This window comes from Phoenix dactylifera, chromosome 5, assembly GCF_051530095.1.
Source record: "Phoenix dactylifera cultivar Ajwa chromosome 5, Ajwa_hap1_PhDact_Kaust_v1.1, whole genome shotgun sequence".
NCBI classification, from domain to species: Eukaryota; Viridiplantae; Streptophyta; class Magnoliopsida; order Arecales; family Arecaceae; genus Phoenix; species Phoenix dactylifera.
The window spans coordinates 37,397,227-37,425,036 of record NC_143194.1 but is presented as its reverse complement, the minus strand read 5'-3'; the positions used below and the strand labels follow the sequence as shown (position 1 = coordinate 37,425,036).

The following is a 27,810-nucleotide window of genomic DNA, read 5'->3' as shown; positions in this document are numbered from 1 at the left end:
TTAGGTAATAGACTAGACAGCGGGGGTTAGCCCTCTCCAAAATATTCTTAATGCCCAAAATATTTTCAATTGCCTAAGACTTTTTTTAAGCTTGCAGGGCCCTCGCATTAAGCTATAGTAGATTTGCAATTGATGGGAGTAAGGGATTATAATTCCCATTATATCATCTAATTAAAAAAATTTAATTCCTATTTTTCTTTTGTTTGTTATTCTTTTAAAATATTTGGTGATGAATTTGAATTTGGGTTCTGAATAATTTCAAGGTTTCATTACTATTAGACTTTATGTTCCTTGCATTACATTATGAGTAACTTTTTTGTTTTTTTGGATATGAGTAACTTTTTTTTTTTAAGGAGAAGCCAGATCTCCCATTATGAAAATAAAGTAATAATCTTTTTTCTTAACCAACGGCAATCTGTATTCGCCCACTATTCTGCTATAACAACCATCATTTTTTTTTCCCAAGAAAATGAGGAGACATTGTCCTCCACCAATGCTCCATTAAGAGAATGAAGACTAATCTACAATATAATATAATGTGAATAAAGGAGTTATATAAATGTTGCATAGTTTAACATATTAAGATATCCCTTGTAATTTAAATCTCTATGCAATTTTGGGAAATATATTTAATATCGTTCCAAGCATGGGGATTGAAGCAAATAACACCACTTCCTTTTTGGTGTTTGCCAAACAGGTATCACGATTATTACAAAACAATCAATCGTAGATTGGATAAAAATGGCTATTACTTAAGGTAAATTACTCCAGAATAACCTTAGCCCTGAAACCCAGGCAAAAATGGTTCTCTCTCTGCAGTTTGTTATTAAACCTCAATTTTGGCATCAGCCAGATCCTATGGTTGGAGGAACAAGGTAGACTACATTTGACATGCAGAATTCGACTTTGAATGACTTACAAGCCATTTGACAGTGAACCTGTTAAAAATTGGAATTGAATATTGCTTATATTGTTTCAATGGAGAAGGGTAAGCGTGAGAGAAAAGGGGCAATGTTCAGGTATGGACGGATGGTTCAGCATGTGAAAATGCAAAAAAAAAAAAAAAGAAAAAAGAGAGAGAGAGAGAGAGAGAGAGAGAGAGAGAGAGAGAGAGAGAGAGTAAAGAATGTAAAGAAAATAACAACTTGAATAGATCTGAATCCAGAATAATAATCAAACAATCTCCAGAACAATCTCTATTTTTTCTAAGTTATGCAAGCATAAGGGATGAGTTCCCCACCAATACAGAATTACCAACATATATCTCGCTTATCCAATTCACAGACATTGTCCAGATTTAGGACTCGTGCTCTTGTCAGCAGCAAAGGATTTCCCACAACCGCAAGTTTGCATTGCGTTTGGGTTCTTAAATGAGAAACCTCCACCAATGAGTGCATCACTGAAGTCCAGCTGCATACCATATATGAAGAGAAGGCTCTTCGGATCACAAACTGCACAAGTGAAATATGGGAAAAAAAAAAGGTAGAGTCAAGGTTTATTGCTAAAAAAATAAAAGGAGAGGAAAAAAGGCTGCTTACTCACTATAACAAACAAACATTCAATCAACTTTAACCCTGCTCCCTCCCTTTCCCACAAAAAAAAAAAAAAGGAAAAAAAAACATACAATCAACAACCCTGATTGTTCTTTTCTGATCTTTCCCCCTTAAATGGGTAAGCAACATTCTACCACAACCTAGACTACAGTATTACGGCAACAGACCTAGATAGCAATTTTATGTAAGTCACTCAGTTCTACCATGATTACCCATGGTTGTCATCTAAGCAGACAACAAAACAAACAGCTAAACTACTACCAAAATCAGCAAAAGTAATATCATCACTAATATTTAATCCATGAGTATTTCATCAAGAAGTCATAAAATTTGCAGATTCTTCAAATTAGTCAAGAGTTATTGGATAATTTTATTGTTTGGGAACAGTTTGGAGAATCATATGCCAAATAAAAATCAGGAATAACTCAAGATTCTTATTATAATTTGAAGAATAATGTTATTATGCAGTCATTCAACTGTTGTAAAATAGGTACAATATGTGTTTGTTACACAAGTTGCACACGCTATAAGTAATATAAGCTATCATTTTATAGCTGATACAAATTATCAGGTTGTTGCTCATCTCTTCTAGTTATGCATTAGAACAGAGAATACACAAGTTTGGACAGGTTATACAAGTTAAAAAATATTACCAAATTATGAGTTGTTTAATAACAAATATGTATGTATGGCTAACAAATATTATGGGTTAAATTTTTGGTTAGACCCATCGACTTCCTAACCTTTTTTATGAAGATGTTATGGAATTTGAGCAAGAGGTGAATGAAACTTATCAAATTTTGATGATTTTCAACATTATTTAGGGGAGAAAAAAAGACCCTATCCCCACACCTCAAGCTGCCTTACCCAGCGCCCAGCTGCCTAAATCCTTGGGCAAGTGCACAGGCAGCCCTCTAGACCAAAGAGAGCTGCCTATGACCTAAGATGCTTAGGGAAAAAAGCTGGATTGGGTGTTGGGGCTGGGGGGGCATGTCAGGGGAAAAATAACTTTGGCATGGAGTTATCCCAAGGCAGCCAACAGCTATGGGAACAGCAGGATTCAGCAGCAGCAGGCCAGTGGCGGTGTCAAAGGTGGCAGGAACAAGGCACAAGAATAGCTGCTGCTGTGGTCACTGCCATGGGAAGCAACTAGTGCTCCTTGCAACAGCCCCCATAGGCAGTGGTACCTGCTGTTGTCCTCAAATTACCGTAGGCAGCAGCTGCTGCAGCTATTGTAACTGCTGCTGCCATGGGAAGCATGCCGGCACCTGCTGCTGCAGTGGGTGCCTTGATACCTGAGCGTCAACCTAGTCAATGAGGCACCCCCAGCCACCCAGTTAAGGCCTACAGTGTTTAGAAACATTGAATTTCATGTATTCTTGTCCTTGTTTGGCTTTCAGACACTATATGTTCAGCCTATATTACAGTTCAATCTATATTCAGTTACTCAAATATTTCTTCACTTCAAGTTCCCACTAGTACCTAAAGTACCTTACTCCTCTATATGACAATACTGGAACTTGAACTGCCAGGTAATGATAGTCAAAAAAACAGTGTGTAAGTGCCAAGGGTGAGAATTTTCTTTGAGTGATTCTGTTTCGGCGCATTCTCTCTGTACATTGCCTTATTCAAAAAATGGAAACCCAGAAAGAGAAGATTATCTTTGTTTCTTGCATGTCGTCCAGTGTGTAAACTATCAATAATCACTCCATGTCAAATAGTTAACACCTATTGATGGCTAGCCAATTTGAAATCTGCATATCATAGCCAAATTCTCTAAACTATTTTAACAGCTAAAGAAGAACTTATGTAAAAGAGATTAATATTAATCAGGTAGAAATTCTCTATGCAGTATTGTCAAATTATATTTTACAGTCGGAGGGAAGCAAAGGTTTTTTTTTTCTAAAGAATTGATCAGGAAAATCACTAAATATGATGTCTTCAAAAATTATGCTTATAAGGAATTGCCTCCCTAAGGTTTCAAGTTTCATGAATCATCAGCATTAAAGATGATGCAGAACAGGAGATCATCGCTGATCGTTCGAATGCGATGAAGGTTCAAAAGACTCCGGAAGCGTATGACAGTCCAAGGGAATCTGGAAGAGGATGAGGCTGAATAATTTTTATTTCTGTTAGCTGAATATTTGCTGAATATTTTCTGTTTCTGTTTTAGAGTTCCTATTTAGTTTCTGTTTCTTAGTTTGTTTTAGCTTCCTATTTCAGAGTTCTATTTTAGCTAGGACTCTAATTCAGCAGGGTATTTCTGTAAACCCTGTTAATAATGTTTAGGGTATGGAGTGGCCTATAAAAGGGCTGTCACGTTTTAGAGAGGCATTGAGCCGTCAATAAAAAAATCTGTTTCAGAGAGTTTCTGAAAACTCTGAGTTTTCTGAATTTTCCTGGTTCAACGTTGGTTGAATCCAATCTTCAACGCTTTCACTGCGTCAATTGGTATCAGAGCAAGGATTTGCCTGGCTTGATGGCCAATAACGGAGGCGAAGGAAGCAATCCCAGCGACATTGCTCGTGGGCAAGAGGCTATATGGGCGGCGATTGAGGAACAGAGGCAGTTCATGGCGGAACAACGTCGGCAGATGGCGGAAATCCGTGAGTTGCTCGCCGGCATGGGACTCAACGCCAACCGCAACCGAAACACCCATGGATTAGGAGTCGGAGGTTTCGCCCGAGGCCAGCAGGGTGGTAGGCATGAGGGGCGCGATGAGGAGCGCAATACCCGCTTCCATCAACGGCGTCCATACGAGGAAGACGAATCTGATGAAGAAGAAGAAGTCTGCGAGCATGGCCAGCAGGGTGGACGGTACAGAAGATATGACGAGTACAGATTAAAAGCGGATATTCCTACTTTCAATGGGAATATGCATATTGAAGAATTTCTTGATTGGGTGTCTGAAGTGGAGAGGTTTTTTGAGATGATGGAAGTACCTGAGGGGCGTATGGTGAAACTCGTGGCTTTCAGACTGAAAGGCGGCGCAGCTGTTTGGTGGGATACCCTCCAGAGAAACAGGCACCGCCAAGGAAAGGCACTAGTTCGCACTTGGAGGAAGATGAAACAATTGCTTATGGAAAGGTTTTTGCCACCTGACTATGAACAGTACTTATTTCAGATGTATCAGAACTGTGCCCAAGGAAGTAAGTCTGTATTTGATTACACCGCTGAATTTTTCAGACTTTCTGCACGGAATAATCTGAATGAAACTGAGCCACAGCGAGTAGCAAGATACTTGAATGGTTTGAGGCCCAAAATTCGTGAGAAGATTGGGCTGCAGGTGCTGTGGTCTGTAGAAGAAGCTCATAACATGGCGTTGAAAGCGGAACTGCTAGAAAAAACAGGGGGAAGACCTGAATATTCATTTAGAAGTAATGTTGATGCTGGTAACTTTCTGGGAAAGGGAAGAGTGTCGCAGCTTTCAAACCCAAACCAGTCTGACCATGTTGGTGCATGGAGCAAGGATGGCAATAGCAGCGTAGGCGCCAAGGAGAGACAACTAGCAGGATCTAGCAGCAAGGAACCACCCAAGAATTCAAATCCATATGCTAGAGCCACGTCGGTGAAGTGTTACAGGTGCGGTAAGCCTGGGCACCGTTCTAACGAGTGTCCAGCGAGAAAGCCCGTGAACTTGATTGAACCCGAAGAAGAGTCTGAGGAAGAAGAAGAGCAGCTAGTCTATGACAATGGTGTGTATGAGGTTGGGGAAGAAACTCAAGGGGAACGAATTAACTTAGTTCTACAGCGGGTCCTATGTTCAGCCAAACAAGAGGAACTTCCACAGCGACACGACATTTTTCAGTCTTTATGCACCATCAACAAGAAGATTTGTAACCTTATTATTGATAACGGCAGTTGTGATAACTTTGTGGCAAAGAGGTTAGTGGATCACTTGAGACTGGCAACTGAAGCACACCCTTCGCCTTATTTTATTGGTTGGGTGAAGAAGGGTCCAAAGGTTAAGGTGACTGAAGTTTGTAAGGTGCCTATCTCGATTGGAAAGCATTATAGAGATGAAGTTGTCTGTGACGTGATCGACATGGATGCCAGTCATGTGTTGTTAGGAAGGCCCTGGCAATATGATGTAGATGCAACTTATAAAGCTAGAGATAATGTATATTTGTTTACCTGGGAGGGCCATAACATTGCTATAGTCCCTACAAAAGAGTCTAACAAAATTTCCAAAGCCGCTGGGATGGAAGGGAAATCTTTCCTAACTCTGTCCAGATCTGAAAACGACTTTGAGGCAGCAGCGAAGGGGTCTCAGGAGGTTCACGTGGTAGTGGTCAAAGCTTTGGTTGTAAATTCAGAAAAGGAAGAAGGGAAGGAAGTGCCCCGAGAAGTTCAACAGTTACTCGAAGAGTTTAAGGAGTTGGTAGCTGAAGATTTACCCAATCAATTGCCACCTATGAGGGATATTCAGCATCACATAGATTTGATACCTGGAGCAAGTCTGCCAAACCTCCCTCATTACCGCATGAGCCCAAAGGAAGGTGAAGTTTTAAGAGAAAAGATAGAGGAGTTACTGAGGAAAGGATTTATTCGAGAAAGCATGAGTCCTTGTGCTGTTCCGGCCTTACTAACACCAAAGAAGGATGGAAGTTGGCGGATGTGTGTAGACAGCCGATCCATAAACAAAATCACAGTAAGGTACAGATTTTCCATACCTCGCTTGGATGATATGTTGGATATGTTGGCAGGATCTAAAGTGTTCTCCAAAATCGACTTGAGGAGCGGGTATCACCAAATCAGAATTCGGCCTGGCGATGAGTGGAAGACTGCTTTTAAAACTAAGGAAGGGTTGTACGAGTGGCTAGTTATGCCTTTTGGGTTGTCCAACGCACCGAGCACCTTCATGCGGTTGATGAATCAGGCACTGAAGCCTTTCATTGGACGGTTTGTTGTCGTCTATTTCGATGATATCTTGATTTATAGCAAAGATGAATTGGAATTTGGAACATTTGACCCACTTGAGAGAAGTATTGGAGGTGCTGGGAAAAAAACAAGCTAGTCATTAATTTGAAGAAGTGCCATTTCCTAACAAGCAGGTAGCTGTTTTTGGGCTATGTGGTGCGTTTTGATGGTATTCATGTTGATGAAGAAAAGGTGAAGGCCATCCGCGAATGGCCTACTCCAAAGACAGTGACTGAGGTACGTAGCTTTCACGGGTTAGCAACCTTCTACAGGAGGTTTATCAGAAATTTCAGCACTATTGTTGCACCGATTACTGAATGTCTGAAGAAGGGGAAGTTTAACTGGGGAGAAGAAGCAGAAAAGAGTTTTTCTTTGATTAAAGAGAAATTATGCAGTGCACCTGTGTTGGTTTTGCCGAGTTTTGACAAACTCTTCGAAGTAGAATGTGATGCTTGTGGAGTGGGGATTGGGGCTGTTCTATCCCAGGATGGGAGGCCTGTTGCATTTTTTAGTGAAAAACTTAGTGATGCCAGGCGGAAGTGGTCCACATATGATCAAGAGTTTTATGCAGTTGTAAGAGCCTTGAAGCACTGGGAGCATTACTTGGTACAGAGGGAATTTATCCTGTATACTGATCACCAAGCATTGAAGTTTTTGAATAGCCAGAAGCATCTGAGCAACATGCATGTTCGGTGGTCTACATATTTGCAGAAGTTCCCTTTCGTCATTCGGCATAAATCAGGAGCTTTAAACCAGGTGGCTGATGCATTAAGCCGTAGGGCTGTGTTGTTGGTGACCGTGAGTCAAGAGGTTGTTGGATTCGAATGTCTGAAGGAACTATATGCAGAAGATGAAGACTTTAAGGACGTATGGGCAGCATGCTTAGCGAAGCCACCTACAGGTGATTTTCATGTTTATGAGGGATATTTATTTAAGGGAAATCGCCTGTGTATCCCCAGAGTCTCCTTGAGGGAGAAACTTATTCGAGACTTGCATAGAGGTGGTCTCAGCGGCCATTTGGGAAGAGATAAGACCGTGGCACTTCTAGAAGAGAGGTACTTCTGGCCCCAACTGAAGAGGGATGTGGGAAACCTAGTGAGAAAGTGCTATGTTTGTCAAACAGCAAAGGGGCAAGCACAAAATACAGGTCTCTACACTCCCTTACCTATTCCTAATGATATTTGGGAAGATCTATCTATGGATTTTGTGCTTGGACTTCCGCGTACACAGCGAGGGGTCGACTCTGTGTTTGTGGTGGTCGACAGGTTCTCGAAGATGGCCCATTTCATCCCTTGCAAGAAGACATCCGATGCCTCCCATATTGCGAGATTGTTCTTCCGAGAGATTGTTCGGTTACATGGAGTTCCACTATCTATTACTTCTGACAGGGACTCAAAATTTCTAAGCCATTTTTGGATTACTATGGAAGATGTTTGACACCTCCTTGAAATTCAGCAGCACAGCACACCCTCAAACGGACGGCCAAACGGAGGTGGTGAACAGAACACTTGGAAATTTAATTCGCAGCATATGTGGGGATAAAACCAAAACAGTGGGATCATGCTCTACCTCAAGCTGAATTTGCATACAACAACGCCGTTCATAGTGCTACCGGTAGATCCCCTTTCTCACTGGTTTACTTGAAACAGCCCAGACATGCTGTTGATCTAGTACGCCTGCCCAAAAATCTGATACGAAATATGGCAGCGGAGAATATGGCGGATCAGGTCCAATCTGTTCAGGCAGAAGTTAAGCAAAGATTGGAGGAGACTTAACGCTAAATATAAGGCAGCTGCAGACAAGCATCGTCGGCATAAAGAGTTCCAAGAAGGGGATATGGTGATGGTGTTCTTACGTAAAGAGAGATTTCCAACTGGCACTTACAACAAGCTCAAACCGAAGAAATATGGTCCCTACAAAGTGTTGAAGAAGATCAGCAACAACGCCTATGTCATTGATCTACCTGATGATATGGAAATTTCGAAGACTTTTAATGTTTCAGATCTGTATGAATATCACTGTCAAGGGGCACCCCTGTATCCAGACATTAACTCGAGGGCGAGTTGCTCTCAAGTGGAGGGGACTGATGCAGAACAGGAGATCATCGCTGATCGTTCGAATGAGATGAAGGTTCAAAAGACTCCGAAAGCGTATGACAGTCCAAGGGAATCTGGAAGAGGATGAGGCTGAATAATTTTTATTTCTGTTAGCTGAATATTTTCTGTTTCTGTTTTAGAGTTCCTATTTAGTTTCTGTTTCTTAGTTTGTTTTAGCTTCCTATTTCAGAGTTCTATTTTAGCTAGGACTCTAATTCAGCAGGGTATTTCTGTAAACCCTGTTAATAATGTTTAGGGTATGGAGTGGCCTATAAAAGGGCTGTCACGTTTTAGAGAGGCATTGAGCCGTCAATAAAAAAATCTGTTTCAGAGAGTTTCTGAAAACTCTGAGTTTTCTGAATTTTCCTGGTTCAACGTTGGTTGAATCCAATCTTCAACGCTTTCACTGCGTCAAAAGAGCAGGTTCCTGCTTCTTCATCTTAAAAGGATGCCAAGCATATTTCATCACATTTTAGAATGAACAACAAATATGATATTTCAATAGAATTTTTTTTTTAAGGTTCCTGCATGCAGTAGTAATCGCTCTGTTGATGTCAAAAGAAAAGGCAGAACAAGAATCACATGCAGATCAAAAAAAGCTATGCAATTTTATGATGGATTAGTTACATCTTGTATTGATTTAACTGTCAAACATCAGGTATGAAATACTGGTTGAGCAATAAATAAAATCCACATAAAACCTTACCAATTGTGAAACCATCATATTCTATAACTGAATCATCAGATCTTGTATTAGCTCGACTATCAAACTCCATAGTGTAAGACATGCCAGAGCAACCACCTTGCTTAACTCCAATTCTTAAGCACAGATCTTCATTTCGTTCCGACCTTACCTTATTCAGATGGTTCAATGCCTTGTCAGTCACTGAAATTGCAGGTGCAACATTACCAGAGGCTGGTGCTACTGCAACTTCGAAGAAATAACTATAAGAATATTGTCTCCCAGAAAAAAATATATCCAGCTAAAACTTGATATTTGTCACAAATCTGATTACCCATTCAGAATAACGAAAGTTCTGAAAGAAAACTATACATCAAAAAAATCCTGTTTCATATTGAAAACTTGGTCCTCTCACTGGTTATTTATTACACAGAACCAAGAGAAATGACTTATCCAATCCTCATTTGTAAGTTGACAACTGCTATGTGGGAAACAATTAAAGATACAATAAGTACATGGCATAAATACATAATTATAAGTAGAATATACTTTACTGATGTGATCTACACAAAAATTGCCACAATAATACATGATCAAGCCAAAAATCCAGAAAATTATTAACATTTTTCCATTTAGATGAAACAAAATCAATTTTAGATCAAATCGGCAACCAAGCATGCAGGATAACTACGGATGAGGTAACATACAAGCAGGTAACAGGAGCTTAAGAATAAAGTGCAGGGTACTCTTTTGACTCAAAAGAAAAAAGAAAGAGAAATTAGGGGAAAAAAGAGAAAATGCATATCAATTACATCATATGAATGTAAGCAATCAATCTGCAAACTTCAGAATAAATAGGTTTCAACAAATCTTAAATACATGCTGAGAAAATGCCCTCAGGAGGTGGGATGAGTATAAGGTAAGAAGATGGGGATCAGCCCCTCCTAATCTTAGAACAAAGACATTCTAGCTTTTTGTGGAAGCTGTAGCATCTAGCCTCCATCCCCCCTCCCAGAAATCCAGATTCTGTTCAGCGAACTTTAAAAGTTTCCATAGGTAAGTGTTAGCCACTTAAAATGTCATGAGAATTCACTTAATTCCTCACCACATGGTTTAGGTTTCTTGGGCAGTACTAAATCTTAAAAAGAGTACCATGGAATTCTGTACCAGTGGAGAAGAGGGAAAGCTGACAGGAACAAATAAAAGAAGATAAATTGAATAACTCCACTTGAACAAAGCTTCAAAAGTCTATATATTGTAAACTCATTATATCTCAGTATTCAAACTCTCTACCCTAAGGTGCTTTTTGGTTAAAAAGTTTTGATAAAACAAATTTATATAAAATTTAATATCAATGAGTTTTACACAAAAAAAAAATAGTTGCTCAGTTCTTCTTCAATAAAACTTTCTTTGCTAAAACTGATAAGTCGTAAAGCCCACAAAAAAAGTTTTACGAAAAACAAGTTCCCCTCCATTTTTCATGAAACATGTGTTACATAAATCATGTTTTACAATTATCTGCTTTAGAAAACTCATAGACAACAAAAATGTCCCTAAAAGATTTAGTATAAGGCTACCAGTAGAGAAAGAAGAATAATTCCAAAATGAAAAAACTAAATCCTGTTTATTTGATTTTATGGCTTTTGGAAACCCTAAAATCACAATCACTATTTCTAAGCCACATACACAAACTTTATAGGCCAACTGTAGCTCAAAAAAAATATATTACCAAAGGAAAGACTTTAAAACCATTTTTGGGGCATTAAAGGAAAAATCATTAATTTGTGGCAGCTTCCACAGGTATTCATTGAAAAGGTCATAACTTCTCTATCTGAGCTTCGATTTGCATGACTCTTAAATCACTGGAAGTCTAATTCGTCTGAATAAATTTTAACCACGCAACCTCCCACTTGTGATGGTTTTGGAACAGACCATTCAATTATTGTTGCCAGTAACCTTTTTTGGTCAGCAATTTGCATCCGATGCTTTTGTTACACTACCAGAAGATTGTTCTCAAGATAACAGAAGAGTCACTGAAACTCAAAACGCAGATTCATAATCCTAGATTCAGTAAAAGAAATTTCAAGATTCCATCATAAATAAAATCTTGAAATCTAATAAAATGAATATGATCCCTTTGTCGCAGTAAAACAAAACATTACTACGATTCCTTGCATCTTGATCAAATGGCGCCTTTGCTACTCTTGTGACCTGAATATTCATGTTTGTCTTTGCATGGCATCCGAGCACTATATGTTACATCTACATATAGTAACTGAATATATCTACAGGTCTATATATATATATATATATATATATATATATATATATATGTATGTATGTGTGTGTGCCTTCACCAAAACAATTCCAGGGTTTCAGAAAGAAATTTCTTTTTCTAATCTCTCTAATCATCATCTGAGTCAGGTCAATTTTCGATACATAGCATCAGCGACAAGAATCGATCATCGAAATCAACAAATAAACAAAACCCATAAACCTGAAAGCAAATCTCAGCGTGCCATGAATAGTAAAATTTCTAATCAAGAATCCAAGAATTGCAAGGCAATCAATAAACCGGAAGTTTTTAACAAGAGAAATAATATCGGATAGGCGAGAGATCTGGAAGAAATCTAGAAGGAGCGGAGAAGGGGTGTGGATCACGTCACCTGAAGCCGCGGAGCATCGAATGGAGATGGTCTTCCTGCGGTTGAGAAGGGTAGCGAAAGAAATAGAAGAGCGGACGGCGGCCGGTGTCCGGGGATTCCCGGGTAAACGGCAGAGGAAGGAACCAGGGGTTATGGAGAGCGCCATGAGAGGCGGGGAGAGAGAGACCGGAATTCTTGGAGAAAAGAAGTTCCAACAAAATCCAAGAATCCTCGCTTCTTTTCTTCGAAACTCTCGGTTCAGTTTTACCCCACCACCAGAATGGGGGCTTGCCTGCCTGCCTCACTTCTGGTTCGGTGGGACCCACTTCCAAATTTTTTCAATTATAAATTTAAGTGTTAGGGTAATATTGGGAGGCGGTGGAGGTGAAAATGGATTGGATACGGTATATTTATATTTATATTTATATTTAATTTATTTGATAAATAAAGATATGAATTTGTATATGAATATGGATAGAATATAAAAATTTATATTTATATTTATTTTAAATATTAGATATTAAAAATATTGATATAAATCAAATAATTAAATTTAATGACTACAAAATTAAAGATCTTACTAAATAGATAATAAATTAAGTTAATAGCACACTAATATGATTACAAACTTTTTCTAAAAAAATTATGAATGCTACATAAAATGAAATAGAATAAGATATTCAGAATAGTTGTTCTTCTATATTCATATATATTTTTCTTTAGATATAGAAACGAATACAAATATTAGTTAGATACTTAAAATTTTATCGATATCTGAATAAATTCGGCCCACTTTTACCCCTACAAAAGTATCTCCCCACTATAAATATTTAAAAAGTGTATCATGGCATTTTTAATTCTATCAACATTCTTATAAAGTTACTATTGAACAAAAATGATGCACAAGAATGATGATTGATGGCTCTAATCCTACTAAAATATATTTTTTATTTTTATCACTGGTTAAATTTATTCTTGCCGGTTTAGAGATATATTTGTCGTTTCTCTTCGTTAAAGACTTGATAGATGACTCTGCAACTCACACAGCAAGTCCGCAACGAGAAGTCATGTCCAGAGTCCAGAAAATATAAACAGTCGCTTGCATGACCACATAGAGGATCTTAAATTATAGCTCATCCAGGCCCTAAAAGTTCCTAGATCTAGTCATCTTTCCCGTCCTTGGACACCATTCATGATCAACATCAGAATATATGCAGAAAAAACATACCTACACCACAGGTTTCTTCAAAATGTTTCAATTGAAAAGCTTCATTACCCTCTTGGAATTGAATATAGAAGTTGATTCTTCGAGTAAGTCCTTTTTAAGATTACCAAAACAAAAAGCACAATGTAGGAAAGCAGAAATCCTTTTTGATATCAACTTTAAATTATTCCCAATCTATGCTTGCTCGCTTAAGTACATAATCTATTGATAGGCCACCCTTATTAAGAAAAAAGGGGAAGAAAAAGCATAAGGTTACATCAAGCTCGCTTCTTACATAAACAAACTAGAAAAGTAGAAATACATATATAACTGAACTTTCTACTCGTTATGAGGCAGATTTGCCCCCTCTTCAAAGATTTCGACCACTGATAACCTGTCTTTAACTGCCTTGAGTTTATTGGCAACATCTCGCATGTCCATTCGTTCTTTGGGCGATTCTTTCGAGCACGAAAGTCCAATTCCAAGTAACGAAGTAATGCATCTCCTCGTTCTCATCCTGGCAGTATTTTCATTTCTGCTGTTGTTATTAGCTTCTTCGCATTCTTCTTGAAGGATCTGGGGATCCAAAATCTCCATGATTCCTTCTGGAAAAGCCGTGCTGACAAATTTACGAAGATTTAAACCATCCTTGAACATGTCGTCTGTAGGTTTCTTTCCCGTAAGCATCTCTAGCAAGAGTATTCCGTAGCTATATACGTCTCCCTGCGTAGAGATTTTGCTGCCCATCGCATATTCTGCATTTCATTGGTACATCGATTGCAGAGTTATTGATATATAGTTTAGAAATAAAGATAATTTTTCATTCAAAACAAAACATAGGCTTATGTCATGAAGTAATCCATATAGTTATCTACAATTTCATTCAAGTATGCATATGAAAGGGCGATGAGAGAATATTTTTGAGCTCTTACCTGGTGCGACATATCCGATAGATCCTTTTATCCCCATCCAACTTGTTGAATTCTTAGATGTTGCAGAGCTGGAAGTCGAGACAAACCTTGCTAAGCCAAAATCACCCACATGGGCAGTCATATCATTGTCAAGAAGAATATTGCTTGGCTTAAGATCACAATGAACAACGGGCACTGCATTGCCATGATGTAAATAGTTCAAACCAGAAGCCACATCGATGACTATGTTTAACCTTTGAGTAAGGTTCAGCTGCTTTGCCTGGTCATGTTCGGGAGCTTTTGGATGCAACCACCCTTCTAGGCTCCCATTAGGCATGTATTCGAAGACTAGAGCTTTAAAGTCATTACCTCTTGAATCAATAGTCGAGCACGAAGTAATAATCTTAACAAGATTCCTGTGGCGCATGTTTCTTAAGGCTTCGCATTCGGCGCTGAAACTCTTTAGCGCGCCAATTTGATGGAGGTTGAATACCTTCACGATGATGTCCTTCTCTTCAAGATCTATTTTTCCTTTATACACGGAACCAAAACTTCCGGTGCCAACCAAGTTGCCTGACGAGAAGCCATTAGTTGCTCTGTGGATGTCCGCATAAGATAATTTCTTGTACTTGTCCCCCATATTGGAGACAGAGAGAGATTTTTCACCTGCCATCCTTGGTCGACAAAGAATGGCCAGCAAACACAGTACAAGGACTATAGTGGCACCTGCAACTGGTATTGCAACCTTGAGGAACGTCCTCTTTGAGCCTTTGACATGGCAAGGCGGCAGCTGCAAAACTGGATCACCCCCACAAAGCCTCCTATTCCCGAGGACAAAAAATTCGGTGGCATTATCGAAAATACCACCCTTTGGGACTTCGTCCTCAAGATCATTGAATGAAAGATTAAGATACTGCAGAGAACGAAGGGACCTGAAGAAATCTGGAATTGGCCCGGACAGGTTGTTTCGAGAAAGATCCAAGTCCACCATGCCTTTCAAAGATTCAAGTCCTTGAGGAATGCTGCCTTCAAAAAAGTTGCCTTGCATGTATAGGTGTTCCAAGAGCTGGCAAGCACCTAAGGTGGAAGGGATGCCACCAGACAATCGGTTCTCGGAGACATCTAAACGACCAAGGTTAACCAAGTTGTCTACTTCCATTGGCAGGGGCCCGGTGAGATAATTATGTGATAGGTCCAGATATTGTGCAAGGGAGGAGATGCCAACGAGTTCCCTTGGTATGCTTCCAATGAGAGCATTGTGGGAAAGGTTTAATAGTCCCAAATTTCTACAATTTCCGAAGCTTGCAGGGATACTGCCGCTCAATTCATTTTCTTGCATATAAAGCTCGATCAATTGAGCGAGGTTGCCAATAGTAGAGGGGATCGGTCCTGATAATTTGTTTCCGGATAAGTACATCATATGTAAGTTCTGAAGCTTTCCTATGGTCTCTGGAATTTCTCCTGTGAAAAGGTTTTGATCTAGAAAAAGCACAGTTAGGTTGACAAGATTCCCGATCTCTATAGGAATGGGCCCGGATATTTGATTTTCCCCAATCGACAGCCATGCAAGCTGTGTGGAGAGACTGCCTACCGAACTAGGCAGTCGGCCCTCAAATTTGTTCTTGTCGAGGATTAATGTCTCCAAAATGCTACAATTAGTCAGAGAAGAGAAGAAGCTCCAGTCATGGGCTTGGAGCTGATTCCAGCCAATGTTCAGATTGTTCAGGTTTTGTAGGGATCCTAGATTGGAAGGCACTAATCCACTGAATGAATTATTGGAAAGATCAAGCATCTGAAACCCAGAAGCATTGCATAATGAAACTGGGATCGGTCCATGGAATTGGTTCCCTTGCATGACCAAGTTTTGGAGGTTAGGAAGAGTGAGGCCCATATTCGGTGGAAGTGTCCCGGAGAGCCTATTGCTCCCCACACCGAAATACGTGAGCAACGAGCAGTTGTAAAGAGAAGTTGGGATTTGGCCAGACAAGTTGTTGAAGGTCAGATCCAACTCTTGTAGGTCGGGGATGTTGCCTAGGCTTTCTGGAATGCTTCCCATCAAGTTATTGCTGGCAAGATAAAGATACTGGAGAGGAGAGGTTCCCCAATGAAGACGGGATGCCTCCTGAAAGTTGGTTCATTGACAGCCCGAGGAAAAAAAGGCTCGAGGGGGTGGCTAAGAAAGGTGGCAAACCTCCTATCAGATTGTTCTTCGCTAGATTGATAAAGGCTAGGGATGAGCTGTTACCAAATGATTGAGGGATGCTACCTGATAGCTTATTCGATTGCAGATCCAGATATTCGAGCGACAGACTGATCCCTATTGAAGATGGGATCTCTCCCGTGAGACTGTTCATTGATAGGTTAAGATATTGAAGGGATAAGCTAGTTCCTAGCAAAGAAGGGATGCCTCCTGTCAGACTATTGTATGACAAGTCGAGATATGCAATTGGGCTGCTACCTAGCATGGGTGGAATTTCGCCAGTGAGGTTATTGTTTGATAGATCAAGAGCATGCAAAGAAGAGCTATTTCCTAGCAATTGTGGGATTACTCCAGAAAGGCTGTTATCTGATAGGAAAAGAACACGAAGGAATGAGTTGTTGGCCAAGAATGGTGGAATGCTTCCTATGAGACGATTGCCTGAAAGATAAACCTGGGTGAGCGATGGGCTACATCCCAACAAAGGAGGAATGCAGCCTGTGAGATTGTTATTGCTTAGAAAGAGGTTGTCAAGATTTTGAAGGGAGCTGAAGTCGGTGGGAATTTCTCCACTGAGTTTGTTGTAATCTAAACTAAGGGTTTGGAGGTTCAAACACTGACCAAGATTGGACGGGATTTCACCTTCAAGAGAGTTCATACTTAGGTTAAGGCACTGAAGTCGAGAGAGACGACCTAGCTCTTGGGGGATATGCCCGTTGAGTAGGTTATTCGGTAGATAGATTCTCCTAAGAAAGGTGAGGTTGGATATGTCGGGTGATATGATGCCTGTGAGGTTGAGGGAATCAAGGACCAAAGCCGTGACCCTTTGTGGGTGTCGCCGACCACAAGTGACGCCCAACCACCTACAGTAATTGTGGGATTCGTTTCTCCAGGTGGTCAAGGCTCCAAGAGGGTCAGATAGCAGTGACTTGAAGGCAAGCAGAGCTAGCTTGTCGGTGGCATTGCTTGGTACGATGGGATCAGTAGCAGCGGCAGCGAGTGCGGAGTAGGCGTGCAAGGAGCATAAGCTAAAGAGAAGGATGAGAGCTATTGGCCGGAGGACTTTGATATTCTTTAGCTGTGGAAGATCCATATTTGATAGTAGGGAGGTATGGACCGTATGGTTGCTAAACTAAGGTAGTGTGGATTAACTTTACGGCAGAGATGCCTTTTTATAGGAAACTTGACATAGTGGTCATGTCATGCATTCTTAGAATAATAAACAAAAAAAAAAATATCGGTCTTGTCATGCAAAAGATGGCGAGAAGAAAGGATCTGCTCTTATGGAAAATGGAGTGCTCCCGTCCAAACTAGAAGACTTGAGAGCGGTGTTGACTGAAAGAGGAGGGCGTCGACAGTATGGGATACTCAATAGGACGAGAGACTTCTAATTTGTGTGAACATAAAAGTTTTGTTTCTAAGCAAAAGACTTGGCCGGGTAGACCTATTTGTGGAAAATCCATTTGATAGGAGTAGTGACGTATTTTTGGTTAAACTAACGTAGCATGGTTTAACTTCATGGCAGAGGTGCTTTTTTTTAATAAGGAACTTAATGCATCGATAATATCATGCATTCTTTGCAAAATAAAAAATAAAAATAAAAATGTCGATCATGCCATGCAAAAGATAGCGAGAAGAATGGAGTCATGGAAGTGAGGATGAAAATGGCAAGCTGAGAGTATTATATTGCAAACTTGAAGACTTGGGAATTATGTGGACTGGAATAGGACGGCATGGATGCAATGGGAGACCTAGTAGAAGAAGAGACCTACAATTTGTGTGGACATAAAAGTTTTGTTCTGAAGCAGAAGACTCGGCTGAGTAGACCTACTCGTGGAAGACCCATTTTGATAAGAGTAGGGAGATACTTTTGGTTAAATTAAGGTAGCAGGGTTTAACATTTCGGCAGAGCTGCTTTTTTTTAATGAGGAACTTAATGCATCGATCATGTCATGCATTCTGCCAAAATTAAAAAAAAATGGATAAATGCTAGTCATGTTATGCAAAAGATGGAGAGAAGAATGAAGTAACGAGAATGAAAATGGCAAAGGCTGCTCCAGTAGAGTAGAGAGTGCTTTAATCCAAACTAGAAGACTTGGGGATAGTGTTTCCCAAAGAGGACTAGAGGAGGGCATCAGTAGAAGAAGATATATGTAATTTGTGTGGAGCTAAAAGTTTTGTTTTGGAGCAGAAGACTTAGATTGAGTAGATAGATTCTTATTGCCCCTCCGCGGGCTGATTCTTTCTGTGTTAAGCAGAGTAGAACGACTTGCTTAATTAAAATATAAAAATGCTTCGGTAACTCAGTAATGAAAACTCACGAGGCCACCCTGCAGATTTTTATTGTGAATTGTGCCGTGTGATGAAGCATAGTGGACTGTGCAAAACAGCTGAGCGATATTTGGAGTGATTTTTTCGAGTTATAGCACTGCTCATGAACATCGTAGTAGTACTCTATTTTGGGTTCGATAGATGAATCCTAGTTTTAATTCGCATGGCTTCACTTGGACCTCATCAAAGGCCATGTTAATGCAGAAGAATTGATTGTTCAAATGGAGATGAAAAGACGTATGGTGGACGGTAGAGGGATGTGGAGTGCCGTAGAACAAGGATAACGAAAATGCCATTTTCTCCCTTCTTGACTCCTCTTCTGTCTGCTTCCAGCTGCCACCTTTTTCTCCATGGAGCCAGTTCGGACCGACATTTTTGCTCGTATTCGAGCAAGCTTGGAAGCAGACTGGTGAGAATTGATGTAGCAGTCATGTCATGCATTCTTAGAATAACAAACAAAAAGAAAAATATCGGTCATGTCATGCAAAAAATGGTAGAATGGATCCGCAGACATGATAATGAATGTGGTAGACGCTCCCGTTCAAACTAGAAGACTTGAGAGTGGTGTTGACCGGAAGTGGAGGGCGTCGATAAAATGGGAGACATAGTCGAAGAAGAGGCCTCTAATTGGTGTGAACACAAAAATTTTGTTTCTAAGCAGAAGACTTGGCTGCGTAGACCTATCTACGTGTGGAAGATCTTTTTGATAAGAGCAATGAAGATGCTTTCTCTTAATAAGGAACTTAATGCATCGATCATGTCATGCGTTCTTTCCAAAATAAAAAATAAAACAAAACACGTCGGACATGTCTGTGCAAAAGATGGCAAGAAGAATAGAGTGATAAGTGAGGATAAAAATGGCAAAGATAGCTCTTGTGGAGCTGAGAGTATTATAGTCCAAACTAGAAGACTTGGGAATTGTGTTGACTAGAATAGGACGGCATCAACGCAATGGGAGACCTAGTAAAAATTAAAGGAGACCTCTAATTTGTGTGAACATAAAAGTTTTGTTTCCAAGCAGAAGACTTGATCAACAAGACCTACTTGTGGAAGATCCATGATAAGAGTAGAGAGATATTATTGGTTAACTAAGGCAGCGTGGATTTACTATATGGCAGAGGCACTCTTTTTAATAAAAAAATTAATGCATCGATCATGTTATGCATTCTTTCCAAAAAAAAAGAAAAAAAAATACCAATCATGGCACGCAAAGATGGTGAAACGAATGGATCTGAAAAAGTGATATTGAATCTGGTAGAGGTAGCTCTTGTGGAGCAGAGAGTGCTATCGTCCAAACTAGAAGACTTGGAAGCTAGTAATGTTGAGTAGAAGATGAGGGCATTGACAAAATAGGAGGTCTGGTAGAACAAGAAACCTCTACTTTGTGTGGACATAAAAGTTTTGTTTTGGAGCAGAAGACTTGGTTGCGTAGATCTTTTTGTCGAAGATCCATTTGATAAATGTTGGAAGGTATTTTTGACTAAACTAAGGTAACATGGATTAACTTTATGGTAGAGCTACTTTTTTTATGAGGAACTTAATGTCTCGCTCATGTCGTGCATTTTGTAGAAGAAAACAAAAAAAAATGCCACTCATGTCATGCAAAAGATGGCAAGAACAATGGCTCTATAGAAGCAATAATAAATATGGCAGAGGTAGCTCTTGCGGAAAGTTCTACCGTCCCAATTAGAAGACTTGGGAATAGTATTGATTGGAAGAGGAGGGCATCGACAAAATGGGAGACTTAGTAGAAGAAGAGATCTTTAATTTGTGTGGACATAAAAATTTTATTTTGGAGCAGAAGACTTGGTTGAGTTGACCTATTTGTGGATGATCGATTTGATAAGAGTAGAAAGTTATTTTTGATTAAATTAAGGTAGCATGGATTAACTTTACGGCAGAGCTACCTTTTTTTATAAGGAACTTAATGCATCAGTCATGTCATGCATTTTGTAGAAAAAAATAAAAAGAAAAATGTTGATCATGCCATGCAAAAGATGTTGAGAACAATGAATCCATAGAAACGATAATGAACATGGCAAAGGTAGTTCTTGTGGAGAGTTCTACCGTCCAAGCTAGAAGACTTGGGAATAGCGTTGATTGGAAGAGGAGGGCATCGACAAAATAGGAGACTTGGTAGACGAAGAGACCTCTAATTTGTGGGCATAAAAATTTTTTTTTGGATCAGAAGACTTGATTGAGTAAATCTGCTTATCGAAGATCCATTTGATAAGAGTAGGAAGGTAAGTTTGATTAAACTAATGTCGCATGGATCAACTTTATGGAAGAGCAGTTCTTTTGTTTTTTAATGAGGGACTTGATGCATCGGTCATGTCAAACATTCTGTAGAAAAAACAATAAAAAAACCAATGTCATGCAAAAGATGGCGAGAGAAATGGCGTCATGGAAGCGAGAATGAAAATGAGGGAGGCTGCTCATGCGGAGTAGAGAGTGCTATAATCCAAACTAGCAGACTTGGTAGTAGTGTTGATGGGCAAAGGACTTAGAGGAGGGCATCACTTGAATGGAAGATGCACCGGAAGAAGATATATGTAATTTGTGTGGAGTTAAAGGTTTATTTTGGAGCAGAAGACTTGATTGAGTTGATAGATTCTTATCGCCCCTCTGCGAGCTGATTCTTTCTGTGTTAAGCAGGGTCGAACGACTTGCTTAATTAAAATATAAAAATGCTTCGGTACCTCAGTAATGTAAACTCACGAGGCCACCCTGCAGGTTTTTATTGAGAATTGTGGAGCATAGTACATTAGTACTCTATTTGGAGTGATTTTTCCGAGTTACCGTAGCACTGCTCATGAACATTGCAGTAGTACTCTATTTTGGGTTCGATAGATGAATCCTAGTTTTAATCCGCGTGGCTGCACTTGGACCACATCAAAGGCCTTGCTAATGCAGAAGAATAGATCGTCCAAATGGAGATGAAAAGACGTATGGTGGACGGTCGACGGAAGTGGAGTGCCGTAGAACAAGGGTAACGAAAATGCCATTTTCTCCCTTCTTGACTCCTCTTCTGTCTGCTTCCAGCTTCCACCTTTTTCTCCGTGGAGCCAGTTCGGACCGACATTTTTGCTCGGATTGGAGCAAGCTTGGAAGCAGATTGGGAAGACGCCAACGCCCACGAGATGTGGAAAATTCGTACCTCTTGTCATGACTGTGGATGAAGAGAAGTATCTTCCACACTTGTTCCAGCGGAAAGAATACCATTCGAAAGATGCGGATGTACGTCATCTTTCATGACTGATTCAACGAGGACATCTTCCATCGTTTTCGTCTCTCTCTAGGGTTGCTTTCTTCGAGATAGTCGTTGCCTCCTGCCTCCTGATGCTATTTTCCAGCAGGACAGCGCTTTCCTCGAAGTTTCTTAGAGACAGTCATCCACGTCCGGCCTGCTTACAAGTAGGAAGTGTTCGCGGATGTTGGACGGGGCAAGTTTCGTGGTCGGGAATAGGATGGCTTGGATGGCTCTTCAAATTCTCTCCATGCTCCTGGTACTTTCAAGCACTTCTCTCGTCTCCCTTGCCCGTGATACCGGCGTCCTAGCAAGGCCACCTTCGCCGCTACGTAGTGAGTATCCCCAACTAATGATTTAATCTCTATTTCACAGGATTTTTCACGCCAAAAATGCTTTAGTAACTCGAAAATATCACCACTCAGCCGGGGTGGTGTGTTCTCGCTCCTCCCTTTGAATTGGTATCGTGAACCATATATACTATACCATTTAATGAAGCAAGGTGATTCGTAGCAATTTTTATGTAGTTATCGTAGCATTACTCTAGTTTGTACCAAGATGAGAGGGAAAAACAGCGAGCAATCTGCACAGAACCCTTGCGAAACAAATCGAACGCGGCAGGGATGAGGGCCATGTAATTGGGTGGCCGGTAGAGCCCTAGACCAACACGACTTGCTGGACTGGGTTCATATTTTGAGCAGCCAGACTTGGGCTTTAGATATCTCGATTGGCCCTGGAACCGACTCGGGATTGGCTCTGGCGGACAAAACTCATTTATGTATATGGAAGCCGTTGCTTTATCCATGTGATGATGCATCGAGGGAACTTTAAAGATATTTGTTATTTTTTACTCATAAAACTCACAAGGCTTCATAATCCAAAGTCCGTGTTACAACAGCTCTCCTTGAAAACGCTATGTCGACCATTGCAATGATGATAGGGGCCGTTATTTGATTAGTTAGGTGAATTAAATTTTAATTATTAATTTACAACAAAGCCACATCGACTTTGATGGTGTGCCAAGTTGTGATTCCAATAAAAAGAACCACAATGTTTTTTCACGCTATCAGAGCCATTTCTAATCTTTATTTTTAAGCAATACCGAGGATTTGCATTTTTGACCTCCTCAAAGGATAAATATCTATTTCTGAATTTTACGCAGCATGTAGTATGTATGGACTTTGAAAAACTGACGTACCGATCACTATAATTGATGCAGAGAAGGACGGACCCGGCGCGAGTTTTCCCTGTGAAACAAGAAGTCGCATGAAAGGTCATTTACACCCTTCGTGCGGAGCTCCAGGCAATGCGTATCCCCGGAATCGCCCCCCACCTGTTCGCCAGAATGCTATTTCTTATAGTGCTTTGAGATCCAGAACCAGAAGTTCTGCTGCTCCTGGATCTGCGTATTGCAAAGGATGCCCGTACGGCCGTCGGGGAGGGGCATCCTAGAATTTAATCTCGGAGAACATGCAAGATCTGTCTTCCGTATCTTTCGTACAGCCGTCGGAGAGGGTATCCTAGAATCTAATCCGGGAGAACAGGCAAGCTCTGTCTTTCTCGTGTGTATTCTTGCGCTTATATATATATATATATATATATATATATATATATATATATATATATATGGCCAAAATAAATTTTCTCAATCCTCCTCTCCGTTGGTACCATATTTCTAACGCTTAAAATATAAGGATATCTGAGCTTCAGTTTTAGTAATTTGAGTTCTGAATTAAAAATAAATTTGAAAACTCTTGTATTACATTTTGCATCGTTGCCACTTTTTTTTTTTAAAAAATAGAAATCTTATTTCTATTTTTTTTTCAGATTTCTAATAATAGAAAATACATACGTTCAGTCTGCTTTCTCTCTTTTTTACAATTAAGACCGACAATGAGGAAGAGGAAGGAGGAATGGGGCCAACAACATGGTCAAAGATAAAAAAGAGCTCAATATTGAATGGAGAGAGAGTTAAAGAAGCGGAAGAAGAATTAAAAGTTTGCCATGCATAAGAGCTGTTCCTCCATCAGAGTCATACTGAAATGCTTTGGCCTGTAGAGACGCAGCCGATCTATAAAGTTCTGCATTGAATTGCTAATATGATTCTTTGATTCAGTAAATGATTGTTGGACCAGGACATATATGATCATGTAGACTTGCTCTCATGCCTTATGCGGATGGCTAAGATGATTTCATAGATCGCGGCTCCACTAATCTAGCGTCGGCACCTGGATGCATGCACGAGTTTTGAGGGAATCTTGAACCCAAATACTTCATATGATAAACAAATAGGAGTCAAAATAAAGATCTACACTTGGATATTGATCTATGATATTTAATTTTCTTTTAAATCCGGAAATAGCTTATTTTTCAGTTTCCAATCATGCAACGTTTAGTCCAAAATTTAATGTATGGTATGAAATCTTTCTCATAAATCAGCAATCGAGTTTATCAATTTATTAACTTGCCACGTGGTGGGCAAAAGCCCCCAATGCAATGGCTACAAACCTAGCTTTCGTATCTAAAAAGCTCGAGTTGTAGCAAATCACAGCTGAACAATGCTTTCCCGCCTATGTAGTTTTGCTCCTTGACCATACGATTTTTTTCCGCTAAAAACATAGGTAAGAAATTCACCTTCACAAGCAGCAGCAGCATTAGACGCACACAAGGCATACCAGACAAAGCGATCAAACCCTCCTCTTAAATAATTAACAATTCTCGGTATGAAACTTAATAAGTGCACAAGTAATATCTAAGTAGATCTTAATACATAAATCTATATTAGATATATAGAATACATCCAACTTCCAATTCCATGGCAACCCATTCACAATAATTCGTACAACAGGGGAACTGGCCAGTAGCCAATTTGGGTGGGGCACAGCAACCAGGGACCTTGAACTGCCGAGTTCAGGCACAGGATATTGCTGTTGTTGATATTTCCAGATATATTTACTCTGCAGCAATGTAGATCATGAAACTTCCAACCAACACACACACACACACAGCAGGAGGGTGTGTAATGGCTAAAGATCTAGCTTACATGCCTATCTCCAATGGGCCACCAGTGGATAGTTAATCATTTCACCAAAATGAGTACAGGTGGCAAAAATACATATCTTGGCATCATGTTGGAAAGGAAAATTGGAAAAAAAGAAAGAAAGGACAAAATTCCTACACGTTCATCTATATTTTTGACGAATATTATGATGCCAACTTTATGAAGCTTTCAGCAGAGCTGCCTTCATTTCATGTTACAAATGTAGTTACAAAAGAAATGCTCAAGTGGCGCATGAACCTATTTGTTTCCACCTTTGGAATAGGAATCGCGAAGGGTAACAGTTCTATTGAAAACCAGATTTCCTGGAGCCGGATCAGGATCCACAGCAAAGTAGCCTGAAAACAGAAAAGAAAGAACTGCAACACAAAGCAGAGTCCAAAAGAATGCAAATAATTAGGTAATCCTCAGTTCAGTAGAGAGACTTGCAAAAATATACATTCATGCAGAATTGCAAGTTTTGCATTCAAATAGTTCAATTCGGGTCTAAAGCAAACTGGAAACAGGAAACCAGATGTTACCTAGCCTTTCGAATTGAAACTTCTCACCAAGTACAGCACTAGCAAGTGAAGGTACTGCATATGCTTCTGGTATCACTATCACATCCTTAGAACAGGGATTCAAATCAGATAGCCAGTCTTCCAGTTCGGCAGGATTCTGATGTGCAAGAGTTTTTAAGAAGAACTTATCGCACGATCATTTGGCGAAGGTCAAAAGAAAACAGGCAACTGAAGACAGCAATACCCACCTCTGAAATAAATAAATTCTCAAATAATCTTACTTCGACTTTGAGCGGATCGACCCCAGGAGAAGGTTGAGCAACCCAATGAAGAACACCCTGCATTAGTTATGAAGAAGATTAATTGATTATCTATTATCTCTGGGGTTGCTATCTGTTATGTGCTTTTCTGATAACCATCAAAAAGCAAATTAGAAACCTTCGGTTTTGTTTTCTTTGAAGGATCATACTCAGCTCGGATCTCAACTATAGTATCTGAATTATTCCCATGTATAACTTCTGTGCATTTTATAGGGAAGGTGTATCTGCAATTTGGAAAGAAAATGAGGAACACTTTGTATACAAGCAGTTTTTTGAAGTATAGAAGATTGATTTTATAGTTCCATGCATCCTTGCCTGAGGAGAACAGATTTACCAGGGGCAAGCCCATAATAATCTTTTGAATCCTTGAGGCGAAAATCGGAGCGTTCGATGTATACAACATTTGTGAAAGGAACCTATAGCAAGACCTTTAAGACATTGATTAATATCATCTTGTTAAACTTTGTCAGTTTATACAACAAAAATGAAAGATGACAATATTTATCTTATCATGGTACAAGAAGTTTTCTGCAGTCAACAAAAACAGAACGTGAACTCGTATGCAGTAGGCCCTAAGCTAAAATCTCTCCCAGAAAAGGGAAAATAATGTCTCTGGCTGTTTTGTTATCTGGAAAGTTTGTTGGCTTAAAACTAAATAAGAAAAATAGTTTTCCCACATTGGAAATTGCAACTTCTCAGTCCATATGGAAAACTAATTTCCATACTCATAATTCCCTGCAGAGCAAACAACTGGAAAGTTGGTTTTCCATAAGAAAGTAATTTCTTAAATCCATTGCGAAGAACCAAACAGACATGCCACCAAGATGGTAGCCCAGTTGGAACGGGGCGTTTGCTTCCAACCAAGTGGTTCCAAGTTCGAAACGCGCGGGCGTCGATTAAATTCGGGGACCGGATGCCCCATGCCTGGACACGGGGTCTGGAAGCGCTACTGGTTGGCTAGTAGTCTGGGTGGTGCCAGGTGTGACGTACTCACACGGAGGGTCGGATCGGGTAACCGAGCCGGCCCACGGGTGGGGAGGGTATGAGTAAAATAGGTCGGGGTGCCCAACACACGACTCGGTCTATCCGTATCGAACATTCTCCTGGTGGGGTGGGGGCCCAGTGGTCGGGGCTGCTACGCGGAGGTGGGCTTGTCCCTTCCTCCCCCCTTCCCCTTTTCTTTAGCACAAAAAAAAAAAAAAAGGAACCAAACAGGCATAACAAGACTATATTCATTTGACATATAAAAGCTACGCTACAAGCAAAGAAGGGATAAGCTGTTGAATGATAGGTCAAGATATTGAAGGGATAAGCTGGTTCCTAGCAAAGAAGGGATGCCTCCTGTCAGACTATTGTATGATAAGTTGAGATATGCAATTCGGCTGCTACCTAGCATGAGTGGAATTTCACCAGTGAGGTTATTGTTTGATAGATCAAGATCATACAAAGAAGAGCTATTTCCTAGCAATTGTGGGATTACTCAAGCAAGGTTGTTATCTGATAGGTAATGAACACAGAGGGTTGAGCTATTGGCCAGGAATGGTGGAAATAATGAGAGAAAAATATGAATGAAGAAAGCTATTCATCAATATAAAAAATGAAATATTTACATATAGTGAGAAGATCATGGACTCAAGTTACCTTCTAAAAAATAATTTTTTGGAAGCCTTCTCCTCTCCTGCACTCCCGTACAAACTCTTTATAAGAAAGCCACTGGGAAGAAAAAAATAAAACTTAAAAACTAAAATTACATACCATCCCATGACATAAATAAGAACAAAATATTTAGTTGCAGCTTTTAACTCCAAAAAATCGGTGCAGTTGGTTCCTCAGCTTCTAGTAGATTTCAGGAGACATCAAGCCCATAAAGGCTCTGCAATTTTCCCAGGCTCGGAGGGATCGTGCCCGTGAAGTTGTTAAGATGAGGTCCCTCGAACTGATTGTTTGAAACGTTGATTCTTTGGAGGAAGATGAGGTTGGCAAGGTAGGGTGATACGAGACCAACCAGGCTGAGAGAGTCGAGTTCGAGATACACAATCTCTTGGCACAGAGATATGGTATTTTAAAAAACAATTTTGCATAACATTCTGCATTCATGCATAACTATTTCTTTAATCAACACAGAGAGACATGGTGTTTTAAAATC

General features: G+C 40.0%; 1 protein-coding gene and 1 pseudogene across 2 annotated transcripts; both read right to left on the bottom strand.

Annotated features, from left to right (window-relative positions):
- Positions 1–1,129: 1,129 nt before the first annotated feature.
- Positions 1,130–12,165, bottom strand: CPISCA (chloroplast-localized ISCA-like protein). Its single transcript, XM_008777941.5, has 3 exons — positions 11,918–12,165; positions 9,276–9,494; positions 1,130–1,451 (listed from the first exon to the last, which is right to left on the bottom strand). Exons 1-3 carry the CDS (start codon positions 12,060–12,062, stop codon positions 1,279–1,281), a joined length of 537 nt encoding a protein of 178 aa, XP_008776163.4. The 5' UTR covers positions 12,063–12,165; the 3' UTR covers positions 1,130–1,278.
- A 1,032-nt stretch (positions 12,166–13,197) lies between these two features.
- Positions 13,198–17,326, bottom strand: LOC103696350 (uncharacterized; annotated as a pseudogene). The gene is made up of 2 exons (XR_016413384.1): positions 14,033–17,326; positions 13,198–13,855 (listed from the first exon to the last, which is right to left on the bottom strand). The product of XR_016413384.1 is annotated as an uncharacterized LOC103696350 (transcript).
- Between the last annotated feature and the right edge of the window lie 10,484 nt (positions 17,327–27,810).